Source organism: Aspergillus neoniger (assembly GCF_003184625.1).
Source record: "Aspergillus neoniger CBS 115656 unplaced genomic scaffold BO87scaffold_9, whole genome shotgun sequence".
Taxonomy (NCBI): Eukaryota; Fungi; Ascomycota; class Eurotiomycetes; order Eurotiales; family Aspergillaceae; genus Aspergillus; species Aspergillus neoniger.
This window is the reverse complement of record NW_020291137.1, coordinates 292,802-318,590: the sequence shown is the minus strand read 5'-3', so window position 1 is coordinate 318,590 and position 25,789 is coordinate 292,802. Positions and strand designations below refer to the sequence as shown.

Genomic DNA, 25,789 nt, shown 5'->3' with positions numbered 1-25,789 from the left:
AACCTTACTTATCATATATTGAGCTCATCACAAGTCTTTGACCTGGATTCATTCAATCAACTCTTGAAAAGAACATCCGCGGACCAACAGTTTGAAGTCCTGCAACGTCCATCGTCTCTGTTGAAATCGCGCATTCATCTACATAATCACCACCAAACCAACGCGATGCCCAACAGCACGAACGGACGCCCTGTTCAAGATGCTCATGTAGGTGGACATGAATCATCTGATACAATCGAAACATCCAGCAGTGTCACTGTTGGCCTGATGGAGCGGGAGATAAGGGACCAGATCATGGCCCTTGGGAGGAACACGACTACTGAATTTGAAGAGCAGCTCTATATCGAACCCTACACTGCTATAGAAGCCCAGGAAGGAGAAATCGGAGCAGAAACCGCTTCGAATACAGATGAATTCCAGCGCCGTCACGGTTCGGTTATCGACCTTACATCCATCCCAGTCCCTCTCGAAAAGGCTCTAGCCAAGATCAGATCGACAGGCATGCCAGAGGGCAAAGTTCTCCGCTGGCCGGTGACTCTGGCCCAATGGCAAAGCGACGAATTTGTCGCGGATGCTGTTGAGGATCTCGAATTTTTCTTGGATGTTTTTAAGATGCGCCTCGAAACCCTTCGCGAGGGAGCAGTTGAGAAAGATCCTAAGCTTCGCGCTGCGTTATGGCGTGCCGAGATGAACGCCCTGGATTCTCCTCTGCTTAAAAGGCCTCGGCGTTAATGAGTACTTGCTTTAATGCCGTTACCTTCTATTATGCATCGATATGTTCTCTTATTGAACGTTGTTACCCCGTTTTAAGTCGCTCGAGTATGTGTGATCTTGATTTCGGCTCAACTACGCCTGATGTCTACCTTTTCCTTCAATCTGTTTTGAATTCCTTTCATCAGTTGAAAGACACATATGTCATTTCTTTCGGTGTGGTGGTATCATGTCGTCAAATGTAGTTAGAACCTTACAAAGATTCAAGAGTCTTCACAAGTTTACTTTCATGTCATATGGCTGTCCCGAAGTCATTGCTTTCCCCCAGCATTGCAGGCAGTACTACTGCTGTACTACAAGAAACGCTTGAATGTTGATATCCCAGATGAGAATCATCCCTTAGCTCAACTCCAATAGACATAGTGTGTTACATTGGCATGTCTTCTATTATGAATATTACATAGCCATAGCTGAAAGCATTCAGAGAATGTGAATAAAGTTTAGCTTAAGGCTGCACTGTCCTACCCAACAATGCAGATGTCGCGGATAATTCTGTAGGGTTCAGCCAGCCACTGTAGCCATTCTTTGCTGCTTCAACTAAGTGCCTATCTTCTCCTCTACCAAGAGGGACGCAGAACTATACATGAGGCAAAAGTGACAATTATCACTGGTCTACTTTATGAATCGATAGCAGGCCAACCAGGGTCATAATCATAAGATCACAGTCGCTAGCAGACACGATTGCATTCATCAGAGGACGATCAGCCCGAATGCATACCGAGAGCCAGCGTTCCAAGGAGGAATGGATGATGAGACCATAGGAAAGCAAAGAATCCCAGCCGTCCTCCAACTTGTTTACAAGGAATCTTACCCTTGATCAACAAGATATAAATATAATGTACTACCATCGTTCTTCTACTTCTCCTAGTTTGAACATCTATGACCCTCTGAACCCCAAACTCATATTATCAAGAAAGCCTCAATTAGTACTCGGAGATATTTTCCGTCAAGCTATCCAGCCAATCAATTCAATCCCTCCTTCCTACATACAAAATGAAAGCAGTCATCCTTGCAAGCACCATCTTGGCCACCCTTACCTGCCAAGCCGCAGCCAGCTATCGTATCAGCTATCGTGGAAGTGACCAATACCTGATACCCGATATTTTTTCAAGTTGGTACTGAGGATGACATCATCACCGCAGCATACAGCGAAATCTTCGGGCCGCTGTTCTTGTGGGACATTGTGCCATCAGAGTACTCAGATGGGTCGTTTACGATTCAGAATGTCGGCTCGAAACAATATACTAATGCCCCTGAATTGGGACAGGACTGTCAACTGTCGGAATACGCAACGCCATTCCAAAACGAAACGGTTCTTAAAGAGGGCCAGACATACTATACCATTCAGATAAACATTAACGACCGTTTCTTTCCTGAGTCATGGGCCCTCGAGGTCGATGATCATTTGATGACCCAAGAAAGAGACGAGAGCAATGACCGGCAGTTGCTTATCTTTGAGGAGGTTGAGGCATAATGGAGGAAATTTTTCTTTTCTTTTCTTCTATATTCTTCACATTTTCTCTTTCACGGTTCGGCTTTTCTTTGGAATTGAATCAGAGAGCTGTTGAGTTGGTTTTTTTTTCGTCCAGCTGGACTACTCACCTCCGGCATGGTTTTTTCTTTTTTTTTTTTCCCTTCTCAATGGCATGCATGCAGCTATAGGACAATGATATAATAATTAGTCTAAGTTCGAGTATTGTTCTGTTTTCCTGATATGATCTCCGGTATTGAGTTCTACTATTGCTATTTCTCCAGAGAGGAGAGGTAGTAGGAGTTGATATGTATCCAGCTTACAAGAAGTCAGGGTTTCTGGGAAACATAATATTAATAGTATTTATTTCCATGTCTAAGTTTCTCAAGCATCTGGCGAGTGGTAGTAGGCGAAAGCCGGCAATACTTCAAGAAATAGCTGTCAAAAGAGTAACTACATATGCAGCCTTGGGATATTGGTTTTGTGGCACGTATCCGATTTCAATACCTCAGATTAACAACCAAATCCCAATTATATCCTCACTTTTCGAAACATATTCCTAATCCTAACACCCGGTCCTTACACATAAGAATAACAAAAACAGAGGACAATATCTATGTAGACATGTATGGCTTTCAATAACCCGGAAGGAACCCCGAACTCCCTCACAAAGCCTCAATCGCCTTCCTCAGCACCTCCAAACTGCGATCACTCACCTCCTGAGCACCCTCCTCACTCTCAGCCATCGTGTCCCTCAACGCCCAAGCAACATCACTCCACCACCCCATCCCCACCAATCCACCTCCCTTTCTCCTCTCCAAGCTCTCCTTCAACCGACTCGTATGCTCCCATTGCTTAGCAGCCACCTCTGCCCGCTCAATAACCTTGTCCGGAATACCACACATCGCCGCACAATGCATACCGAAACTGCCCTCCGCAACACCATCTTCAAGCTTATACAAGAACGTGACGCGGCGTTCCTCATCGTCGACGTGGATCCGCATACGCTTTGGTGCGATTTCAGGATGTCCCTCGAACTCAGCAGCAAGGGAGTGGTAGTGGGTCGCGAAGAAGCCGAGAGCACCGATGTGTGTGGCAACATGGTGCAGGACGGCTTGGGCGACGGCCACACCGTCGTAGGAGCTGGTACCGCGGCCCAATTCATCGAGAATGACGAGCGAGCGGGGTGTGGCTTCAGAGAGAATCTTCTTGGTCTCGGAGAGCTCAACGAAGAAGGTCGACTGGGCGGCGAAGATATTGTCATTCGCGCCTAGACGGGACATGATTCGGTCCACTGGGGTGAGGCGCGCGGATTGGCAGGGGAGATAGCAACCTATTTGAGCCATGATTACGGCGACGCAGGTCTACAATTTTCAGGGTTAGTCTAGGTCTTCTAAAAAAGCTATTGAGGGAAAGGGCTTGCTCACCATTCGGAGGACAGTGGATTTTCCGGCTGCGTTGGCTCCGGTGAGGAGGTCAATGTTCGCATGTGTGCCTCCGAGCTGGACGTCGTTAGGGATGAAGTCGCCCACTGAGGAGATCAGGCACGGATGGCGCAACTCCTCGAACTCGAGAACACTTCGTTCGTCGTCCACGAAGATGGGCCGGCAGCTGGGCTGGCCGAGGGAGGATGAGGCCTTGGCTAAACTGATGAGACAGTCAAGCTGGGCTACAATGCGGACGGCAGCAAGCCAGGTGGTGTAATTTTCGTCAAATCGTGCATAGAATCGGCCAGCGACTTCCTTGACGATCTGACCGTGTGTTTCTTGGGCCTCCTGCAACTGGCGGATGAGCTTGCGCAGCTCCGGGAAGTAGTAGCGCTTGACTTGTTTCGTAGCAGACATTTGGTCCCAGTTCTTTGGGATGTTCTTGACTTTAATCGGCACCTCTAATTGGTAGATCTCTTTGCCATTGTCCTTGTAGATAATAGCGGAAGATCCTAGCTCTTTGCGTACACGCTTCAGGAGGCTCTCAAGGTCGCGGTGGATTTGCTCAATGTTCTCCTGGGAGCTGTCAAAGTCTTCCTCAACGCCGGGCTTCGGTACCAAGATTCCGTTCTCTCTCGCCTTGGAACGATCAAAAGCAGTCTTCCAGTACTCGAGCAGGTCGTTCAGGTCAGGCATTCCGCTGATCAACTGCCCAATGACACCTTCTCCTGCTGAGCCACTTTCCTTGAGCAGACTCATGGTGTACTCAATCTGCTCAAAGCCTTCCAGAACGCGCAAGAAGTCTTGGGCCTTGCAGTTCGCAGCATGGACGCGGGAGATGAGTCGCTCCAGGTCAGGCATTTTGGTCAGTTGGGACGAGAATTGGTCCCGGACAGTGGGATCAGCATTGAGGGCATCCACCGCATCCAAGCGAGCATTGATCTTATTTGCATCCACAAGCGGGTGGCATACCCACTGCTTGAACATCCGCTTACCAAAAGGTGTGATACAGCGGTTCAAAAGCTGGAACAAGGTGCCCTCAGAGCCGCCATCGAAAGAGTTGGAGAATATCTCCATGTTGATAAGAGTTTGACCATCCAGCACCAGGCTGGTGGCCTTCTTGATCGGGTCGTACGCAGTGAAGTTACCAATGGTGATCAAGTCACGGTCGATCTTCAGGAGTCTGAGGTACTGCACCAAAGCACCGAATGCAGACATGACTAATTCTTTGTCGCGGGCTTCTCGAAGTGCCTCTGGCCAAGCTTGCAAGTTATCATCGTCCTGTGAGACAAAATACTCGCTCGCATCGAGCTCCTTCACTGTAATGTCAGCCTCCCAGAACTCTTTCACTGGCTTCAAGTAGTTCCAGAGCGTAGTTGGACCAGTGTTGTTTTTCAAGATGCGCAAAGCCTTCTGAGACACTGCGGACTTTTCCAGAAGAAGCTCTTGTGGGCGGGTTTGCGCGACAAACGTTTCGAACTTTGTCATGTCAACATCGTCCACAAATTCGGACAGGAAAAATTGGCCGGTTGCTGTGTCGACAAAAGCGATACCAAAGGCAGGCTTGTCATCAATTAGAGCCTCTTTGATAGCAACACAGTACGTAGACATGTCATCCTGTAGCATGGAGCCTTCCACAAGGGTACCAGCAGTGAGAACTGACGACAATTCTCTTCTAATGACTTTGTCTTCTTTACCTCCGCCCTTCTTACCATCACGTTCACGCATCTCCTTGCCCAAGGCTGACTCAATTTGGTCAACACGAGCGATCTTGAACCCCTTGGCCACGAATTGGTTGGCCCAGTGATCCAAACTCATCTCGGGAACACCAACCATGCGCATGTTCACGCGATCAGTAAGCTTCAGATCGAACAACTGATGTCCAACGGTAGCATCATTCTCATAGAGCTCGTAGAACTTGCCCTTCTTGAAGAAGACAACAGTATCCCAGAATTTCTGCTTGATCTCCCAGTATTGCTTCTCGAATGGAGAGAACTTGGTCCAAGCCAATGGTGGGATATACAGAGTGCGAGGGTCATACTCAGGGTGGCCGATAGGATGCCCGTCAATGTCTCGGATATTTGCAAGCCAGGCATACCGTTGTTCAGGCTCCGTGACATGTGCTTTCTGCTTCGTAGTTCCCATTGGTTTCTTTGGAGTAACCGGTGCTGTGCGCGGCTGACGTGGCTCGGAGCTTTCTGGGTCGTACGTCCACTTGAGAGCTGTACCAGCAGATGCGTCTGGTATGTCCAGGTCCAAGTCCTCATCAGGTGATACAGGTGGTAAAGAGGAGTACTTGGTTTTCGGTTGGGTTGACGGTCTCTTGCGCTTCTTGGATGGTTTCGCTTCTTCGTCCGAATCGTCTGCAACAATGAAGTCGTCCATTTCTAAAACCAATCAGAATCGCTTGTAAAGAAGTGGGAACGAAAACTCACCATCATCGGAGTAGCCCACATCTCCGCCATCGTTGAACTCATCATCACTTTCAGGAGACATCTTCCTTCGCTTGCTCCTGCTGTTGCGACTGGGGCGGAATATCTTCTCGTCGTCATCTTCGCCTTCGGAGTCGGATTCGACGTAATTGACCTGCTTCTTGGCCTGGAAGGATAAGTTGTCAGTACATTTGAACTAAATAAATGCCAAGGTTCAGGTCCTTACCCGTCGCGATGGGGATGCCGTCTTCATCTCGGCTTTGCCATTCGGACTCTCCTGCAGCATCATGTGTTAGTTGTCAATACCGATAACACACCGCTGTCTGCAAATCGCACCTGTGCATTATCATCCTGCTCATCCTCTTCCGGAATCACTAGGTCACTACTAGGCACCGGCTCCAATTCCTGCTTGAACTTGGGAACGCTCTTCTTCCGTTCCGCCGCGCCCTTGGCACCTCCGCGTCGCTGCTCTGAGATCCTCTCCGCCGGAGAAGAAGCAGGCTCCGCATTACGAGCAGTGGACGGTGTGGATGGAGACGACTTCTGAAAGAATCCAAGAATTGACTTTTGGTTTTTCATGTTTTGGGTGCTGGACGTGGAACGTTTCAAAGCTCCGGTGGGCGGCGTCGCAGTCGTGGGAGAGGAGGCGGCGGCGGTTCCTCTAGCCATTATGGGGTATATTGTTATATATCTGTGGTAAGGTTGATGGTAGTTTATATCATGCTTTATAATGAAAAAAACAGGCCCATTGAATGGGTCAATGGATTTTAGAAATAGTGGACGGAGGGGATGGATATCGGACAGGGTGAATCTGTGCTGGACAGTCCCTGGGGAGCGCAGCGAGAAACGGGTGTCACGCGTCGACGCGTTAAGTGGATTTCTGCCGCCGCCTTCTGCTTCGAGACTGACAGCCCGGGTGCCTCTCACCCAATGGAAACCCGGTGGAGATCGGAGTATGGGGTAAACCGGAAGTTTAAATTTGATACATCAACTGGACGTGTGGTAGCATGGAAAGAGCGTTCAAAAACTACTTGCAAATAGAAAAGGAAATCAGCAAAAAGGCCTGCATGACCAGTCAACACCGCCACTGCCTGGCAGCTGGACACACTATAGCACAAGAGAGTCAGGCCCTTTTTGGCTACACCACGCTGAGATAGAAATGTCGATCATCAGGTACAATTGGCATACATGGTATATATACATGTCTAAAAATACAATGAGGAGTGTATGATCAAGTCAGAGCCTTTCAAGCTCAGCCAGAGGGCCATTAATTGCTGTTGCCGGTTTCCGGCGCTTCCGTCTCCCACCCAGGCGCAGTGTATCCAGCCGCCTTGAATTCTTCATCGCTGACAATGGTCACGATCTTAAACTTCCACTTGCCCATCTTCAAGAAGAGTTTATCTCCAATGACGAACTCCTCTGTCTTCGCTGCGGGCCAGACCTTAATGGGAGTGAACGCAAGGTCGTCACTCATTTGCCCGCTATCTCCCGGACGACTACCGACATAAGCACCCCGGTTCTCAATTGCACGATGGCCTTCACTCTTGGAAGCAACCAGCCCTGCGGACCAGAGAACTTTGTTGAGCGTCTGATTGTACACTAGAGACCGGGGAAGGGTGATGTTGACTTGGGGCATGTTTGCAAAGTTGGTCTGGGGGGCATATGGGTTTCCAGATTCTGGAGTAACAAAGCCGGCCGTTGGTGACTGGGGGCTACCACCGGTCGCGGGTTTCCGGGGTAGGGGGCTTGGTTCTGCTGTAGATAACCGTGGACGGAAAAGCTGACGATGTTGGAGAGCGACCGCATCAGCCTCCGTTTTGCCATGGATCAGCTCGACAAACTCCGAAGCAAGAGCATGCTGGGCCACGCGCTTAGATGGGTCTTTGTTTTGCTCCTCCATAATCTTAGCGATTTCGGGCAGCGGCAAAAAGGTGAACATCTTCAGGTAGCGCTCGACAACATCATCCGGTGTGCGAACGAAGAACTGCCATCCATCAGTTGGGCCATGCTAGTTGTTGTGGTGATGCTTCATACCTGGTATAACTCGAAAGTAGAGGTCATGTCTTTGTCGAGCCAGACCGCGTTCCCAGCAGACTTGCCAAACTTTTCGCCAGACGGAGCCGTCAGCAAGGGAGTTGTGATACCAATAGGCCTATCGAGTTCGTTTTTAAAGTCGAGTCGTTCCTCAGGTTCGGTCTGGTTCTTGCCGATCGACTTCACAGCGTCCATGCCAAAGAGAATATTCCCGTATTGGTCCGAGCCGCCAACCTGAACCTGAACACCCTTCTTAAAGAGTACCCACCAGTCCCATGCCTGCATTAGGGGGTAAGTAAACTCGGCAAAGGACATTCCATCTCCCTTGGACAGCCGGTTTTTGACCCTATGTTCGTGTGAGCGTCACCCTGGCGAATGTTGGGGCAAGAGTGAACTTACGTATCCCGGCCCATCATAGGTCCGAGGCGGGTATGAACGCCCAGGTCTCGAAGCAATTCTATGACAGGCATCGAATTCCACCAGGTGTTGTTGTTGACAAGGGCACGCCGCCAGTACTTATTGGTGTAGCCATGTCTTCGGCCATACACATCAATGCTGTGGCCCAGCTTCTTGAGTTGCATATGCATGCTCGCCATGTTGGCTTTCCGAACGGATGAGTGAACTTGATCCCGGCTTTTCAGTCGTCCTGTGGGATCACCGAAGCGAGCGGTAGCGCCACCAAGCTGCGAGATATTAGCCAGGCTCAGTTATTGCCCATCCATGCGCATATGACTGACCAGAAATGTGACCGGCAAGCCCCAGACGTAGCCCCAAGCCAAGATCATAAAAGGCAGCATATGACCAACGTGTAAAGACGGGGCGGTAGGATCCACGCCAGCGTACATGCCAACTCGCCTTTGCGTGAAGAGACGGTCTAACGTTTCTCGTTCTCTGCATTTGGTGATAGGGTCCAGTTAGCCAACCACCATCATTTTCAGTTTATAGATGTGTACTACTTCGAAATCACCTACCCAACAACATCGTGCAGAAGTCCCCGCTCCTCGAGGTGTTGTGCAAAGCTCTTCCTCTTTCCTGCTTCAATCTCGTCCGCAAAGTCACTCCATTCCTTTTTGGCCTCCAGCTGTTTCTGCACATACTTCCGCGAGATCCAACGTCTTTGATCCGATGCAATTTGGAAGGCTGGGCATCTAAGCATAGGGCGAATGCTGCTGGAGGGCGACTGGTTCATCTGCAACGCTTCTGCGGTCCGCGCATAGTTGCGAGCGCCGCATAATGTTTTCTGTGGTAAAGTCTTCGGTACATGAAGGCGTACCGCGCGCGGCAGGGCCCCTGTGCATGGCCTCATGATACCAGATAGCAGACAAGTCAACCAATGGCTGCTTGTGACTGACTGGCTATGGTATTGCGCGAGAATGGCAGATCACTGAACTGGAAAATTACCTCCGATAAGCCGATCAGTTGCGCCGCGACGGAGAATTGTTGACGCGGAGCTCATTGCCCCCTACCGCTGTATACACCGCCTAGATTGGCAGAACCTCGCCCGAAATACCCGGAGCTAAGCGGAGTTAAGCAATACGCTCCTGCAATTATTGTCGACACATCTTAATCTCTTACCTTTCTGGCCTCTCCTGCAACTTATCTTCTAGCTTTGCCTTTGTCTCAACTAGGGCAGTTACTTATACGCTGTCATATACTGCTCCAGCGCAAGTGATCACGAGCATATTTCATAATGCACTGGCATTCCGATATATATTTTGACAGCTACTAGATCACCCATCACTAAAAAACTATCAGACCTCACAACTCTACAGCACCAGGGCTACTTAGAAGGCCTGAGGACGTCATCATGAATTGTTACATGATATGCTTATTCTCCCAAAATCGTGTGATACCCAACACTTAGATCTCGTCAAGCCAGTATGCAGCAGAGTGTTTCCAGGAAGCTTGCCCCGAAAAGTATTAGCTGCAGGTCCAAAATGCGGGGAACCGAAAAGCCGAAGGACCAAAGCGCATGGGAATCACCTCGGCCGAGTTCGGGCGAGCTCACCCGGCCAGGATATAACCTTCTGTGATCGCTAAATTCTCTCTTATGGCATAAAGGATTGTGGCACCTGGCCGGTTACTTTCCAAATGTCAACTGTGTAGTTGTCACATGTGTCTAGCCATGCCGCAACCTACGCGACAGACCCAGCGAGTCCCCCGAACATGCATGCAATGTGCTCGGAGAAAGATCAGATGCTCCAAGAGAATACCATGCGAAGAGTGCATCCGCCGCGGTGATACTGTTGCCTGCAAGCGCGAGATTGTCAGGGTCCATGGCAAGGTCACCGTGTGAGCCCACCGCATTGTTTTTTGTCTCAGGCCCAATCGCTGCATGGTCCAGTAAACTGATATTATGCAAAACATAGTGCAGTAGACGAGGAGACACGAATCGATGATTCAGACGCAGAATCGAACCTTGTGCGAGAGAACACCAGTCTCAAAACTCGCATTAGGCAGCTAGAATCCGTACTCTCTCGGCCTGAAACGCTGAAACTTGAGGCGGATATCTTCCGGCTATCTCCTGCTGCAGGAAATCCGCAATCGTCGGACAAGATTCTGAACGATTTTCAGAGTCTACCGTTTGGACTTTTGGTGGAAGCGTCACAGGTCCCCCGGAGCACAATTCATCCAAGGGACGACCACTTACTACTTGTATTACCAGATCGGCATTGGAGCGAAATGATTGTGCGGTTCTCTCTGGATCATTTCGGATGGGTTCATTGCGCTCTAGATGCTTCAGGATTTATGGTTGACCATTCTTCGTTCTGGGACCGCCTAAGCCACAGCAGATTAGACAGCCCAAGGAACAATGCCTGGATTGCGGTGTATCTTAGTGTGTTGGCCGTAAGTTCCCGTCAGGCTAGAGGAAGCTCAAGGCTCATTTTTTTCGATAGACAGGAGTATATTTTATGGGAGAGGACAATATTTGCAAGATCCGCTTTCTCCAAGAGTCACTCCCTTCTTACAAGCCATCGCTCCTAAGCAGAGTACCCACGGAGCTATGCCGTACCTGGTGCGAAGCCGCTCTGAAGGAGCTCAACTATGCCAACTACTTGAGCAAGCCCAGTATTCGGACTGTACAGACACTGGTGATTTTGAATATCGTACACAAGAATCTTGGCGAGTCATGTCGCGAATATACTCTACACGGTCTTGCGGTCAATATTGCCCGCTTGATTGGAATTGATCGTCTCGGAGGCCGTCACGAGCGACAAAATACCTCGCCAGTAAAAGACACAGGGCTCATTCGGAAAGATGAAAACGTTTACCGCAGGCTTTGGTGGACCTTGGTGATCTGTGACTGGTACGTCGTCTGCTCATTTTGTGTTGGATTTCACTAAGCTAAGCTCAGGATGACTGTATGGTCGCGTCCAATTTCCATACACCCGGACTCCTTCACAACCGTGCTAGAAACAGAAGATAACAAGGAAATTTCTCCCACTTTAGCTGGTGGCGAGAAAGTCCCATCCCCATATGAGTACCATAAAGCAATGGCCCAGCTCGCCGCCACCATGCAGAATCACGCCAGATCCATTAAAGAATGGACGACGGCGACTGTTCAAGCCTCCTTTGAGGAGCTCGACGCTGTAACTTCTTCTTTTCCACCACATCTCTCCTACCCTGGAACCGATGAACCCATGCTTCAAATCGAACAAGGGTTTGAATGGATCTATGTTCAACGCTACCTCATCTTCAATTGCTTGGACTGCTGGCACATGAACCTTTGCGTTGCTCTAATACCTCTATTACTCAGCAGCCCCTCTAGTACAGAGAGTGATGTGCAGCAGAGCGGCATTTCATGCGCGAAAGCGACTCTGTCTCGGCGATACCATGATCCATGTCCCCATTTCCATAAGTTCTGGGCAACAACATGCTCCACTGTCACGGCTGCTATATTTCTGGCTCTGGATCTAATATGTTTTCGCCAGCACCGATCATCTGCTGAAGTGGCCGAAGAAAAGGCTTTGATATTGTTCGGCATCTACCTCCTGGAACGAACATGTACAGATACACGACACGACGCCTTAGTTGTTCTGCGCCGCCTTGTTGAGCTATCTGACGTTATACGATCGAGACAAATTATCGACCAGAGGGTGTTCGTCCGGCTCATGAAGCTTGTCGCTTCTCCCAAACTATGGGCTTCATTTCCCGACACAGAGGTCACGTTGAGGTTTCTTTTTGCGGACCCGTCGTCGACCGGAGAGGCGAGCAAGCCGGTATTAGACAATGACGAGCAGATGCATAGCGCGGATCCTAGTCCCGCTACGTATGGAGATACACTACCGCACACTCTGAGTCGGTTTGCGACAATGGCTGGTGAAGCAGGAGAGGAATTCCCACTCGCAGATAATCTCTTTTCTTCCGAGCTCATCGACATGTCGCTCCCCTGGCTGGACCCTGGGTGTCTAATGACATTTCCAAGTGAGGTGTCCCTCTAATAGAAGTGCCATATACTTATTGTCTCTTTACTTCCACCAATATACCTGGGCTTATGTATAGCATCCAGTCTCAAAGTCACATCATATAGCTAGATCAGACCAACCAAGATTAACAAAACAATACTACACAACCCAATCAAAACTCCGCAGTCCTTCCATCAACCGCATATTTCATCGTAACCCTCCTAATCCACCATCCAAAGATGAAAATCGGAATCCCCAGCGCAGACACAACACCGGCAATAATCGCACAAATATCAAAAGCACCCTGAAACCCCTGCTCGGTGATAAACTTCGTAACCCCAAACGAAATTCCAAACGAGATAAACCCACGGATGGCGCAAATCAGAACCAGAATCGGCGCCGCCCGCTCCGCGTAACTGTCCAGAGAATAAGTATACCCATTGAGGATAATTCCAATGTAGGCGAAATATAACCCGCTGAAGGTAGTGGTGATAGCCCAGGGTGACCACTCCGTCGGATGAGATGCAGCACGGCCAAAGATTACACATGAGATAAGCAGGACGATAATAGGCAGCAGCATAGGGATAAGTCGAACTTCAGACTCAACGGTTCCATTCTCTCGACGCCTTGCGACCAATTTGTATAGCTGATCGCCGCCGTAGCCGAGCACGGGAACCATTATCATTGCGACCACGATTTGTCCACCCTGGACTAGGCCTAGGCTTGTGGTTGGGTAGTTGTATGGAGGGGCGCCGAGGACAGAGGCGTACTCTGTCACTCCGATGACGTAGATTCCGAGGGAGACGCTGTTCATGAGGACTACCCAGAGGATGTTGGGGAAGAGGATGCATTGGCCCATTTGTTTGTAACATGTTAGGGCTTCTTTCCAGTTTGCTGGTGGGTGCATGATGGCTAGAGTATGCTTCCAGGTGCGTGCTTTGTAGTTGGTAAAGTCTAGCGGAACGCGGTTCTTGGTGGTTGCGTGAACGATGACTTGTTCTTCGCCGTCGTGGTGGACGTGCACTTCCCCTTCGAAAGCATCGGTGGGTCGGTCGTAGCGGGATTCAGGCACGAGGGTAAATGCGCTGATGAAGACTAGTCCACTGGCGATGGAGAATACCCCGTACCACCATCTCCAGCCGAGGCTGCTTACTAGGTAGGATGTCGCGATGGTGAGGGCGGCTGTGCCGATGGATTGGATCGCACTGAACCAGGCGAGGCGGCTGCTGCGTTCGTGGACGAAGTGGATTTCCTGGATAGCTTTGGTTAGGGTCTCCAGCTTGTGAAGTGTAAGGTGTAAGGGGTCGGTAATGGGGATGTACCTGGATAATAAGCGGACATAATGCCTCCGACTGCCCTGCTGCCAATGACAACACATCTCTGCCCGCTATATGCGATCCAAGACTCGTGCTCGCAGCACACCAGATTGATCCCACGGTTAGGACCAATGCAGATGCCAGGAATACTGGGCGTCTGCCGATTGCCATGGCGAGTGGCATAGCGATGACATTACCGATCCCCATGAAGAGGGTTGGGTAGGTCATTAGATCGTCGGTGTGGGGGTTGTAGTCGTAGTAGGATTGCATTAAGGTGACGAAGGGTCCCATTCCGGAGGTCATCAGGACGCCCAAGACGGAGACTGATATGATTGATTGTGTTAGATGGTCTCTTGGTTTGTGCGAGAGATGAGGAATGGAGGCGTACACAATCCCAGCACGAACGTGATTACCCATTTTTGCCATTGAGGGTAGTTCAAGGGGTCTGCACCACTCTTCATCAGCTATATGATCTTTTAGAACAGATTGTGAAGGAAGTCAAACCTCTTGGATCTGGAGACGGCGTCGGAATCAACACTATTTCCCCATCCTCGACTAGTTTCACTGTGCCGGTTGGGTTACTGCCTTTGCAATGACGCTTTTGGGATTTATCCACAGCAAGTTCATGATGCGTTGCGTCGATGACCTTGTCATCCATATTGAGATGTGCAGACATTTGTCTTGTGCGTGTAGGAGCTGTGTCCTACCACAGTTTATCAATGAAAGACCAGGGAGGAATGGACTAAGGACCGCTTCCTTCCGGCCTTGATATGCTGTCCATCCTGACGCTATCCATTTCCCCATGGGGTAAAACTTGTCTTCGTAATGGAGTCTAGTTCATTAGCCACATCGTGTCCGAGCGTGGAGTTGGCGTGAGAACGTGGAGCCGAAAGTATGTTTTGATGGAAGGTAATGGTGAAGAAGTGAGGGAACCAGCGAGATGGGAGAATCTCGCCCGAGCTCACCCGGGCGGAGGTGCGCGTGCCGCACGACGGCAATGGATGATGTTGCCGTAACCGAATCGCGAATATTGATCACATTGATAGCTCGTAGGTGTTAGGTGTAACTGATGGGTTGGATATGGGTTGTTTTAGGTCGTGGAGAGGTTTGTGTGGTGCTACAGCTGGGTGTATATGCAGTGTTCTGCATAGTGGATACTTGTCTCGCATCAGATGGCTTACGATATCATCATAGTGCATTCATAACAAGAGGAGTGAAATTGTAAGATAACTAATAAATACAAGCTACTAGTATGGCTTCACACCTGCCAACTGCAACAACCTCTCACTTCTCACCGGCTTGGTAAGAGGTTCGTCCCTCTCCAACGGATCCACTACTTCCTCCCCATCCACCTTCACCATCGCCTTCCCATGTGTATACAAGTTAGTATGCGGCCAGTGTGTAGTTGTCTCATATCCCTCGAACAATTCCTTCTTCTTCTCCCGATCCTCCTCGCTCATCCATGCCGCCGGCGTATACGTAGCATAGACAATAGTCCGCACTACATCTGAGCTCCCGAACTGAGCCCAGTGCATCTGTCTCGAGTCCCAGAGAATCAAGTCTCCAGGTTCAGCGCAGACCTTGATCAATTCGCATCCGTGCTCGCGGTACCAGTCCAAATCCTTGTCAGAGAAGGGGTGGAAATCCTTATGTTTGGCGGTGCGCCAGGGGGTGGGACCAGTGACGGGGTTCTCTTCGAAGAATTGGTCAAAGAGCGGTGCAGAACCCTTCATTACAATGAGCCCACCGTCGTCGGGGCCCGCGTTGGACAGGTTGACGAGGCCCTGAACACAGACCAGACCTTTGCGCTCGGGCGCTTGGTCGCAGTGTGGCCAGGGCTGGGAGTCGTAGGTGCCTACGATGGATTGAGGGAGAGTAATGTTCACCGTGTCGAAGGACACGACAAGTTCGTCGGTACCCCAAAGCTTAGCGAAGGGAGCAATCACACCAGGCTCACTGTAGTTGTCGTTTAGCCAGATGGATCCCTACCAAGAGGAGGAATGAGAGTGGCGACTTACCATCGGACGTCCCAGACATATTTCTCGTGCGCAGCTGAGAAGTGCAGGTACATGCCGCCCTTCCAGCTCTGTGGGAGGTTTTCCTTCTTCCAGGTGGACTTGTCGTTGCGGTCAAAGCCAAGCCCGAATGATTCAAGCCAGGTCAGGGCTTCGCTCTGGTATTCGCTAGCGCGCTCCTTGCTCAGCACGCCTTTGATGACAGCGTAACCGTCACGAAAGAAGTCGTCACGGAAGTCACCATAGTGAGGCTGCTGTGTCTGGATGGACTGAAGCTTTCCCGGGGCAGGGGATGAGATGGGCTCCGGACTATCGACACGGGAGGGTGCCATGTTTAGAGCTCTTTAACTCGTTATGTGTTGACTTTAAGATATGAAGTATAGACTCCTCTGAAGGAAGGAAGAAACCGCACTTTGAGATTGAATAGTCTCGGTGACGTCGAGGGCTTCGGCGGCCAGAGGAGCCTTCGCGCGCTTTTATCCTCCGACTGGACCTTCAGCTAGGTTAATTGACCCGAAGTTATCCCTTACACACGGCCGAGCCCATCCTCATCCGAGATATAAAACGCCACTCCCATGGCCGAGTCACTGTAGCCGAACTCATAAGTTGCCGAATGGTCAGCAGGTTCGAAACGAACATACAAACTCGCCCGAGCTCGGCCGTGCTGGGGTATAGCCGCAACAACAGACCCAACAACGCGCCATGTCCACAACCCGACAACCTGAGAGAAAAGCAAAAGCCAATGTTGATTTGTAACTTCACGCTTAATATTCAGTGAAGACACTTAGTGGGGGGCGCGTGGCATTGCTTATAAGGAGCTCTGAAACTCTGACATTGTCGTCTACACTGCAATCAATACTTTTCAATATGCCTTCTCCGGTACCTGTTGCGACTCGTCCTATTGACAAGCCCACCGTGGGCAGAAACAACTATCAGCCGTTTGGGTTTCGTGAAGAAGTTCTACCCAAGGGCTGGAACAAAGATGGCTCACGTCCCTTGCCATGCGACATTCATGCGTCCCACGACGTGGGTATCCAGGTTCGCGATGGAAGCACATTATATTGCGACATCTATCGTCCTACAGACACCACCAGGCCTGTGCCGGCCATCTTAGCATGGAGCCCCTTTGGGAAGAAGTTCAATGGAATTAGCATGTTGAAGTTCCTCCCCTGGGGTCTGGGGATCCCGCAAGGCGTACTCAGCGGCCTGGAGAAATTCGAAGGCCCTGATCCAGCTGAGTTCGTGCCTCGCGGCTTTGCAATCATCAACGTTGATGCTCGTGGATCTGGCGATTCAGATGGCACGGTGGGGATTATGGGCACCCAGGAAGCCGAAGATGGCTACGACGTGATTGAGGCCGTGGCTAAAATGCCCTGGTGTAATGGAAACGTGGGCCTGGCAGGAAACTCACACTTGGCCATCGTCCAGTGGTTTATCGCTGCGTTGCAACCGCCATCACTCAAGGCCATTGCTCCATGGGAGGCATGCGGTGATCTCTATCGTGAGCAATTCGTACGAGGGGGAGTCTTCGATGCTGGTTTGTTTGATTTTATCATCGATCAAAACATCCAGGGTCACGGGGGAGTGGAAGACTTTCACGAGATGTATCGACGATATCCATATGCGAACAGTGCATACTGGAAAGATAAACGACCAGATCTCAGCCAAATCAGCATACCCGCTTACATTACAGCCTCGTACACCAGTTTTGTGCACACAATGGGATCACTGCGCGGATGGCTCCAGGCTCAATCATCCGATGAATGGCTGCGACTCTGTCCATGGCAGGAGTGGTATGATATCTGGAATTGCAAAGAATCTGCTTCTGAGCTCGCATCCTTTTTCGATCGCTATCTGAATGGCACCGACAATGGATGGAAAAAGACACCCAGGGTGCGGACTACCATTCTGCGATTCAATCAAGACCCGCTATACAACATCGCAGAGGAGGACTACCCGATTCCACGCACCGAGTATCGCAAGATGTACTTTCACCCTGAAGGTCATCTCAGTCACGACGCTCCCAGCACGGCTTCATCGGTGTCCTACAGCTCAGAGAAATACCAAGACTGTGCGAGCTTCACTCACACTTTCACCAGTCGAACGAGGTTGGCGGGTATTCCCAAAGCAGTGGTGTACATGTCGTGTCCAGACTTTCATGACCTGGACGTGTATGTCCTGATCAGGAAGCTTGACGCGCAAGGAAAGGCTCTGCTCAATCTCAACATTCCGTGGTCATCAATAGCGAAATTTGGTGTTAGCCCAGACAGTGTTGACAGCATTTCTCCTCGGGAGAAGAACAATCTCATGTTCCATGTCGGGTCCTTGGGGATCTTGCGGGCTTCACGTCGAGCCATTGATCCGACCAAGTCAATTCATGAGAACTTCCCCTTTCATCCACATGACCGCGACGAGTACATCACTCCTGGAGATATTGTGAAGCTCGAGATCGGCATATGGGCGATGGGAGTGGAGTATGAGGCAGGGGAAAGCGTACGCGTCGAGGTGCATGGAAACAGTCCATTGCTGCGGGGAGAGTTCAAGGAAGATGGGGAATTCCAGGAACTGGCATCACATGGAACACACGTGCTTCACTTAGGAGGCGAACATTCTTCGCATATTGTTCTGCCATTTGTATGACCGAGCATGATGCATCTACTACAGTAACATAGACATATAAGCTAGCTTGCAGATAACCAGGCTACTATCAAGCATAGATTGTTGAAAAGACATTATTGAATTTGATTGTTCCGTAACTAAACATGGCCTGGGACGATGCAGTAGAGCCCAGTCATAGGCGCCATCAGCACCAGTAAGGGTCATAAAGCACCGCCTCTCCTCCAGGTATAACACCACCAAGTAATGTGTGAATCAGAGATGCCTTAATCGCGTCCGTTAAGTAACAAGGTTGGTGTGCCGAACGCCTATTTCATCCCACTCTCAACCAGAACCCATCAGCCCTTTAGCCCCGAAAGGAGAGCCAGAAGGGCTCCAGGAAGAGAGATGGGTTCATATAGAACACACTAGGCTTTCATCATCTGGAGTCTCATGTTAGTAAAAGGCATATTGGGAGTCAAAAGTCAAAGGTAGCACTCACTTTTACAAAACTTGGAAGGATGAAGAGAGAAGAAATGACGGCGCCGGAAATTTTGCTTTTAATTGGCAGTGTGGAGGGCGCTAGACCCGTCATAGAAGGCGGCGTACCATATTTTGCCCAGGATCTCCGCCCGGCGGTGCCTGGCAATTTCCCAATTGCCCAATTAGTTACTCGGCCATTCAAATGCATCGTGCCATTGTATCCCCGCCCCAGGACGGTTGGAGATTTTGTGCCTGTCCTCTTCTGCGCCCTTTGTTATCTTAAGTGCTGGCTTGCGCAGCAAGATGTATCTCGCCAGGGCGGTCCGATGCCCCCCTCACCTCCGCGCGACCTACGTGGAGATCTCCAACTACTTCCGCGGCAGGCAAGTTGGTCGCCTTCCAGCATTGCAAGCTCACAGCTCCCCTGTGCGATCATTCCATGAATTCAGCGAAAAGCACCGCTCCAATGTGACCTCGTCGGAGTTCTTAGATAAGTTCAAGCAGTCGAGTTCGTCACCCTGCCGATCAATGCAATCCCTCCAGCATTTCCAGCTCATACAAGCAAGTTGCAATCGGGAAATGCTAACATCCCGCCTTCAAAGTGGAATTCCCCCAAACGCCCTTGGACATCGACACTCTGTATTCTCATGATCATGAAGGCCAATCCGTACTCCTCCATGGCTACCTGGACAAGCGCGATGACATGGGGAAAGAGCTCTCGTTCGCCCGCTTCTACGATCACACAATGGGTCGTACCATACAGCTTCTCTCAAACTCACAAAGCAATACTCTGCCTCAGCTCAAGAAGATTAGCCGGGGTAGTCCAGTGGTTGTTCGAGGGACAGTTAAGCGGAGGGTTACAAAGACTGCCGAAGAGGAGCGCACCGATTACTTGGAGATCGCGCTGGAATCTATTCAACCCCTAAACGAGTTTCCCCGTGAGATTGTGCTATTTGGAAAGAACATCGTTCATCCCCCTAAGCATCGCCACCTTCAGCTGCGAAGCGATAAAGAGCTGCGTGATGCTCTCCGGTTCCGTGCGCAAGCGCGCAATGTCTGCCGGGAGACATTGGAACAGCTGAAGCCAGCCTTTGTTGAGATAGAGACACCTTTGCTGTTCAAGTCGACTCCAGAGGGTGCTCGTGAGTTCATTGTGCCGACCAGAAAGAAGGGAAAAGCCTACGCTCTTCCTCAGAGTCCGCAGCAATACAAGCAGATTCTTATGGCCAGTGGAATCCCGAGATACTTCCAGTTCGCGCGCTGCTTCCGTGACGAAGACCTCCGCGCCGATAGACAGCCGGAGTTTACCCAGGTATGGTCCTAATGAAACTATACAAGCCGCCTGCTCACTGAAACCCCTAGCTGGATCTGGAAATGGCATTCGCTGCTGGACAAGATGTCATGGCCGTTGTTGAGGAACTTATCCGGGGTCTGTGGGGGAACATGATGCCTAAACCAGTCCCTTCAGGCCCATTCCGTCGCATGACCTACCAGGAGGCAATGACTCGGTATGGCTCGGACAAGCCGGACACCCGGCATAGAATGGAGATTCATCGTGTCGAGCACCTCCTACCTGCCGACCTTGTGTCGAAGATCACTCCCCTGACCGATCCGATTGTTGAAGCATTTAAGATGGATACCGTCGAGCAGCTACCGTCGGCAACTCGCGAATTTGTTTCACGTTTCTTCGACTCCACCGAGGGCGAGCCATTCAACAAAAATCCCGATGGTGCACCAGGAATCTTCATCTACGACGAAGGACAGCCTTTAAAGGGCCTGGGACCTCTCGGATTCGAAGCAGCCGAAAAGGTCCAAGAGATGCTTGATCTCAGTCACGGCGATCTGCTCATTCTTCAAGCTCGCCCACAGGCCCCCTTTGCAGGCGGCGCAACCCAACTTGGCAGCATCCGTCGCGCCATGGCCGCCGCCTCCATCGCTGAGGATCTCAGAGAGGCGCCCCCTGGCTTCGAATTCCTCTGGATAGTCGATTTCCCTCTTTTCAGCCCTACGGATGCCTCCGAACCCGGGCAAGGCGGTACTGCCGGCCTCTCCGCCACCCACCACCCCTTCACGGCCCCGAAGACCTCGTCGGACGTTGATCTCCTTAGCAAGGACCCGACTAAGGCCCTCGCAGACCACTACGACCTCGTTGTCAACGGCGTCGAACTCGGCGGCGGCAGTCGCCGTATCCATTGCGCCCTAACCCAGAACTACATCTTCAAGGAAATCCTCAAGATGCCGAAGGAGCGCATCGACGAGTTCCAGCATCTTCTTAATGCCTTATGGGCGGGATGTCCCCCGCACGCTGGGTTCGCGCTAGGCTTTGATCGCCTCATTACTGTCATGTTAGGCAAGGAGTCGGTTAGGGATGTCATTGCATTCCCGAAGATCGGGAAGAAGGGTGAGGATGCGATGGTGAAGGCGCCTGGTAAGATTAGTGAGGAGGTGGCGAGGTTGTATAATATCAAGTTGAAGTGATGATGTGGCAATGTATTGGGTGTATGTATTGTATAGATAACTCTTGTATGATAGATAGATTAACGGTTCTTCACTCTGTATCTATTATGTTTCTAGAATTCAGAGGTATAGAATGGTGATCACCCCGGGCTGACATACAACAGCAAATGTGTCTCTTAGATAAAAGAGAGGGGTGATGTAAATATAGAAAGGAAAATAGCCGAGCATGGACATATGGAGTTCGGAAAATAGTAATTCAAAGTAGTTGCTGTTATACAAAACGCCGACCAAAACGGGAATCTAATACATCCAGGAAATATATAGAAATCAGTGGTGAGAAGTGGGGAGTTCGCTATAGTCTCCCTTATTTTCTATATTTTTCTCTTTCTCATTCATTTGATTTCGGTCGAAACAGAAAGGCGGTCATACCGCACGAGTCGCCACTGACTTGGAGCGCGAGGCAGCCATAGCAGCACCAGTACCTTCCTCTTCCTCATCAACGTACACATACTCATCATCTAGCTCATCTGGCTGCCCGAAGATCTGACGCCATACACCATCCCAAAGACCCTTCTTAGTGACGAGACCACCCACCAGCAGAACTGGGAGCTGCCAGATACTGGCCCAGAAGAGACCTCTCGCCGTGCCGTTGGCGCCCTGGTGCTTCCAGAAATGGTACGCCTCCTTCACCAACCACGCATTGGCGACTGAACTGCTAACCAAGAATCCGTGGCCGACGACTCCGACCCACCAGAGGCCAATGGAGATGGGGAACATGAGGACGGAATAGCGCAGCGCAACGCGGGCGTTCATGGCGGGGTTCTTCCAGCAGAGCATCTTGTAGCCGGCGCGCTTGTACTCCTCGCGGATGGTATGAGACAAGGCGTTGAAGTGGGGAAATTGCCAGGCAAACAAGATACCGCCCAGCAGCCAACCACCAATGCTGTCTTGGCTGAAGAGCATGTCGCGCCAGGTATCGTGGCCCGTGGTAGCGGTTTGGCCGGCAGCAGCGACCCAGCCCATCAATGGGGGAATACCGCCTACGATGGCACCGACCCATGTGTTGATGACGTGAATACGCTTGAGCGGGGTGTATATGAAGCCGTATAGGATAATGTTGCTGGCTGAGAGGGCCGCGACGGTGGGGTTTGTGCCGAAGTAGAGCATGCCTACACCGGTGAGGGCTGTCGCGAGAGCAAAGAGTGCCGCAGCACGGCGGGAAAGGAGGCCGCGAACGAGAGGCCGGTTGCGGGTGCGCGACATGAGAGCATCGTACTTCGGCTCCAGAAACATGTTGATGGTGTTGGCGCTGCAGCTGGAGAGGAAGGTGCCCGCCGTCAGGTAGAGGAAGGTTAGGGTTGAGGTGGAGAGGGTCGGCAACGGGGTCATGGACGGGTCAAGCGTAAGGAGAGACGAGATCGGATACAGGCCATAGGCGGAGGTTGTGCTCAGCACGATGAGGACGGAGAGACGAGGCTTGCAGAGGGCGAGGAAAGCCGCCATCTTACGGCGGAGGGAAGAGGTGGGCTGGGCGGAAGAGAAGGCGGATAGCTGTGCGGAGGCATCGGGGGGAATGACATGTTCAGGATCGGCGGCTTGGGCATTCGCTTCTTCCTTTAAACGCTTCCTCCGGCGATGAGGGAGCTCTGGTTGTGTGGATTCAGGAGCAGACGTAGAGGCATTGACGCGGTGGTCTGATGGGAGAGTAGAGGATGTCGCGCTAGAAACATTGCCGCTAGAAAGCGAAGAGACAATGTCACTCTTGCTCGGAGTACCGTCTTCTGCGCGATTGGCCGAGAAATAAGTCTTATTCAAAGCCGACTGGGCAGATTGGCCGTCTGCAATGCCCGAGTGGGATCGAAAGGACGAAGTGAAGGTGCGGAGAGCGGCGGGGAAGGTTCGAGGGGTCCGATTTCGATGTAGAAGACATTGAGAGCATATCCTGCTAGGATCGCCTGGCGACCCTATCACCCGCAACGAGGAGCGAAGGAGACTCATGGCGGAGTCCTGCTGTGGTTCTGGTCGACCAAGAATCCGTATCCAAGCAGCGGAAGTTGAAGCTCAAGCCGCAAGACGAAGAAAAGCCACGGTGGGCGGGAGCGACCAAACCCGCAGTTCCGGAGATGCGTTGGTTCTTTGTTGGTCTTTTTTTGTTGTCCTTGCGTCGTCCGCTTCTTTTCTGCTCAACCACCTCCCCGCTGACTTCGCCGGACCTCCTGCTTCAATCCCACGGTCCCTATCTCCAGTCAACATGGACGCGATCCAGAAAACCATCGTCGACCCCCTCCAACCTCTCCTCCGCCCCGTCGTTTCGGCCCTCCCCGAACCGGTTCACGATGCGATCGTTTCGCTGATCGGCTCCTCCTGCCACAACAGCCTTGTGGTTGATCTTGACGTGAGCAAGGATCCGGCCTGCACCTCCCTTGCAATCTCGAAGGCTCTCGGCATTGCCATCGTCGGAGCCAGCGGCATCGTCAAGGTGCCCCAGATCCTCAAGCTCATCAGCTCCCGCTCATCTGCCGGTGTTTCCTTCGTTTCGTACGCCCTCGAGACTGCCAGTCTTTTGATTACGCTTTCGTACAGCGTGCGCAACCAGTTCCCCTTCAGCACCTTTGGCGAGACGGCTTTGATTGCGGTACAAGATGTGGTAGTGGGTGTGCTGGTGTTGACATTTGCGGGCCGGTCTGCTGCGGCGGCGGCGTTCATTGCCGTCGTGGCGGCCAGTGTGTATGCACTGCTCTTCGATCAGACTCTGGTGGATGCGCAGACAATGTCTATGTTGCAGGCTGGAGCTGGAGCTTTGGGTGTGGCGAGCAAGGCGCCTCAAATTTATACTATCTGGCGTGAAGGTGGCACCGGCCAGCTGAGTGCTTTTGCGGTGGGTACACCACATTACCTGACGATAATAGTTTACTAACGCATGCTCAGGTCTTCAACTACCTTGCCGGTTCCCTCTCCCGTATCTTCACCACTCTCCAGGAGGTCGACGACAAGCTGATTCTGTACGGCTTCATTGCCGGGTTCACTCTCAACCTCATCCTGGCCGGCCAGATGCTGTACTACTGGAACAGCCCGGCCAAGTCCCAGAAGAAGGAGAAGCCCGTTGCAGCACCTACTCCTGCGAAGGCGCCAGTCGCCGCCACCAGCTCGGGTGTGTCGCCCAAGCCTTCAGGCAAGACGCCCACTACTCGACGCCGGGGCTAGTTGCCTTTTTGGTTACTTTGCACCAATTCTCTTATAGAAATCTTTAATCATTTTTCCCTGCTACAAGCATTGCAACATATTAGACATCAACGCTGTCCCGGCACAGCTCCCGTAGTCATAAACCTCAGAATCTCATCCAACGGCACCACCGGCGCCACCATCTTAGCCCCCGCACCAGCATTAGCCCCAGACCCAGTATTCGCAGCAGCAATATCAAACTCCAACCCAGTTCCAGCCCCAGACCTCCTCACCCCGACAACCTCCATCTCATCCGCCTCACCCTCTCCCTCTTCACTATCGCTCTCATCCTCATCGTCATCCTCCAACACCCTGCTCAACCCCGTAACCACCTTCTCAAGCCCCATCTCCCGCTCCTCCAATGTATAGTTCCCACCCCAATTCCTCTTCCTGGCCTCCTCATTCGCTGCGACAGGTGCCCAGTCCCACAATTCAGCAATCGCATCATCACTCAGCAACCCCTGTCCACTGTTGGTCTGGTATTGTCCCAGTGCGCCAACACCAGTATCAGAAGAAGTAGTCGGCGCCCCGGCGCGACGACCACGCGCTACCCAGTCCTCCACGCGGGGGTCTAGTTTCGTGCGCAAAACTTGCTCCAGAGCGACATTGTTGGCGGGGACGCGCGACGGGTAGGATGCGTCAGGGTAGGCGACGATGTTGGATAGGAGGTCGCGATTATCGGAGAGGTGGTCAGAGATGGTAAGGAGGTTGTTGGAAATGATGGTTGCTTGGGATTGGAGGGATGTCCTGTTCATGTCATTGTATCAGTGAGTTGGTCTTGGCTGGGCTGTATAAAGTCAACATTGGTGGGATGTATACCATGAGGGGAGGGGATCGCTCTGATTGAGACTGGTTATGAGAGAGGCGAGGGAATGGGTGAGCTGGATGAGTCGTTGGCGGGATTGTTCGAGGGTTTTGATTTGGTCTGGGTTGAGAGAGGTCATTTTGTTCGTGTGGGGAAGGAAGGGGCAGCTTGGAGAGATGTGGTGGTGATATTGAGGGTTGGGATTGGAGATTGGAGATCGGCGACAAACAATCAAGCAGGTGGGCATTGAGCTACCTGATTGGAATGGCGGAGATGTCCGCGGAGTGGATTGGTGCCTGAGGTGTCGGGCGCTTTGGTGTGTTTACTCGTGATCTATGGTTCAAGTTGGAACCTT

The 25,789-nt window shown here is 51.4% G+C and overlaps 11 protein-coding genes across 11 annotated transcripts; 6 read left to right on the top strand and 5 right to left on the bottom strand.

Moving 5' to 3' along the window:
• Positions 1 to 165: 165 nt before the first annotated feature.
• On the top strand, positions 166 to 732 carry BO87DRAFT_453282 (uncharacterized protein; the record flags this gene model as incomplete). Its single annotated transcript, XM_025628537.1, has 1 exon — positions 166 to 732. One exon carries the CDS (start codon positions 166 to 168, stop codon positions 730 to 732), a length of 567 nt encoding a protein of 188 aa, XP_025481799.1.
• A 1,032-nt stretch (positions 733 to 1,764) lies between these two features.
• On the top strand, positions 1,765 to 2,245 carry BO87DRAFT_384776 (uncharacterized protein; the record flags this gene model as incomplete). Its single annotated transcript, XM_025624697.1, has 2 exons — positions 1,765 to 1,831; positions 1,884 to 2,245. 2 exons carry the CDS (start codon positions 1,765 to 1,767, stop codon positions 2,243 to 2,245), a joined length of 429 nt encoding a protein of 142 aa, XP_025481798.1.
• A 417-nt stretch (positions 2,246 to 2,662) lies between these two features.
• Positions 2,663 to 6,897, bottom strand: BO87DRAFT_330372 (mismatch repair ATPase MSH6). Its single transcript, XM_025620291.1, has 5 exons — positions 6,438 to 6,897; positions 6,328 to 6,378; positions 6,105 to 6,267; positions 3,670 to 6,056; positions 2,663 to 3,606 (listed from the first exon to the last, which is right to left on the bottom strand). The coding sequence occupies exons 1-5, from the start codon at positions 6,768 to 6,770 to the stop codon at positions 2,908 to 2,910; spliced, it is 3,633 nt and encodes a 1,210-aa protein (XP_025481797.1). The 5' UTR covers positions 6,771 to 6,897; the 3' UTR covers positions 2,663 to 2,907.
• A 374-nt stretch (positions 6,898 to 7,271) lies between these two features.
• On the bottom strand, positions 7,272 to 9,515 carry BO87DRAFT_354665 (tyrosine--tRNA ligase MSY1). Its single transcript, XM_025621291.1, has 5 exons — positions 9,107 to 9,515; positions 8,873 to 9,026; positions 8,535 to 8,818; positions 8,136 to 8,481; positions 7,272 to 8,085 (listed from the first exon to the last, which is right to left on the bottom strand). The coding sequence occupies exons 1-5, from the start codon at positions 9,439 to 9,441 to the stop codon at positions 7,369 to 7,371; spliced, it is 1,836 nt and encodes a 611-aa protein (XP_025481796.1). The 5' UTR covers positions 9,442 to 9,515; the 3' UTR covers positions 7,272 to 7,368.
• A 656-nt stretch (positions 9,516 to 10,171) lies between these two features.
• Positions 10,172 to 12,646, top strand: BO87DRAFT_374682 (uncharacterized protein). Its single transcript, XM_025622837.1, has 4 exons — positions 10,172 to 10,427; positions 10,505 to 10,982; positions 11,033 to 11,442; positions 11,491 to 12,646. Exons 1-4 carry the CDS (start codon positions 10,261 to 10,263, stop codon positions 12,575 to 12,577), a joined length of 2,142 nt encoding a protein of 713 aa, XP_025481795.1. The 5' UTR covers positions 10,172 to 10,260; the 3' UTR covers positions 12,578 to 12,646.
• Positions 12,647 to 16,490, bottom strand: BO87DRAFT_414294 (MFS transporter). The gene is made up of 7 exons (XM_025626625.1): positions 15,876 to 16,490; positions 15,122 to 15,813; positions 14,823 to 14,903; positions 14,362 to 14,553; positions 14,246 to 14,302; positions 13,864 to 14,180; positions 12,647 to 13,793 (listed from the first exon to the last, which is right to left on the bottom strand). Exons 1-7 carry the CDS (start codon positions 16,202 to 16,204, stop codon positions 12,714 to 12,716), a joined length of 2,748 nt encoding a protein of 915 aa, XP_025481794.1. The 5' UTR covers positions 16,205 to 16,490; the 3' UTR covers positions 12,647 to 12,713.
• Positions 16,491 to 16,737: 247 nt separating this feature from the next.
• Positions 16,738 to 18,512, top strand: BO87DRAFT_457293 (CocE/NonD family hydrolase; the record flags this gene model as incomplete). The annotated part of the gene is made up of 1 exon (XM_025628791.1): positions 16,738 to 18,512. A coding segment is annotated over one exon (1,775 nt), but the record flags the coding sequence as incomplete, so codon positions are not given.
• A 654-nt stretch (positions 18,513 to 19,166) lies between these two features.
• Positions 19,167 to 21,470, top strand: BO87DRAFT_330354 (aspartate--tRNA ligase MSD1). Its single transcript, XM_025620290.1, has 3 exons — positions 19,167 to 19,458; positions 19,553 to 20,262; positions 20,313 to 21,470. The coding sequence occupies exons 1-3, from the start codon at positions 19,254 to 19,256 to the stop codon at positions 21,426 to 21,428; spliced, it is 2,031 nt and encodes a 676-aa protein (XP_025481792.1). The 5' UTR covers positions 19,167 to 19,253; the 3' UTR covers positions 21,429 to 21,470.
• Positions 21,441 to 23,428, bottom strand: cox10 (protoheme IX farnesyltransferase). Its single transcript, XM_025622836.1, has one exon. It carries the CDS (start codon positions 23,403 to 23,405, stop codon positions 21,831 to 21,833), a length of 1,575 nt encoding a protein of 524 aa, XP_025481791.1. The 5' UTR covers positions 23,406 to 23,428; the 3' UTR covers positions 21,441 to 21,830.
• Positions 23,429 to 23,658: 230 nt separating this feature from the next.
• On the top strand, positions 23,659 to 24,672 carry BO87DRAFT_457290 (putative monosaccharide-P-dolichol utilization protein; the record flags this gene model as incomplete). Its single annotated transcript, XM_025628790.1, has 2 exons — positions 23,659 to 24,285; positions 24,336 to 24,672. The coding sequence occupies 2 exons, from the start codon at positions 23,659 to 23,661 to the stop codon at positions 24,609 to 24,611; spliced, it is 903 nt and encodes a 300-aa protein (XP_025481790.1). The 3' UTR covers positions 24,612 to 24,672.
• Positions 24,669 to 25,648, bottom strand: med8 (RNA polymerase II mediator complex subunit MED8). Its single transcript, XM_025626624.1, has 2 exons — positions 25,449 to 25,648; positions 24,669 to 25,376 (listed from the first exon to the last, which is right to left on the bottom strand). Exons 1-2 carry the CDS (start codon positions 25,571 to 25,573, stop codon positions 24,698 to 24,700), a joined length of 804 nt encoding a protein of 267 aa, XP_025481789.1. The 5' UTR covers positions 25,574 to 25,648; the 3' UTR covers positions 24,669 to 24,697.
• Positions 25,649 to 25,789: the final 141 nt, after the last annotated feature.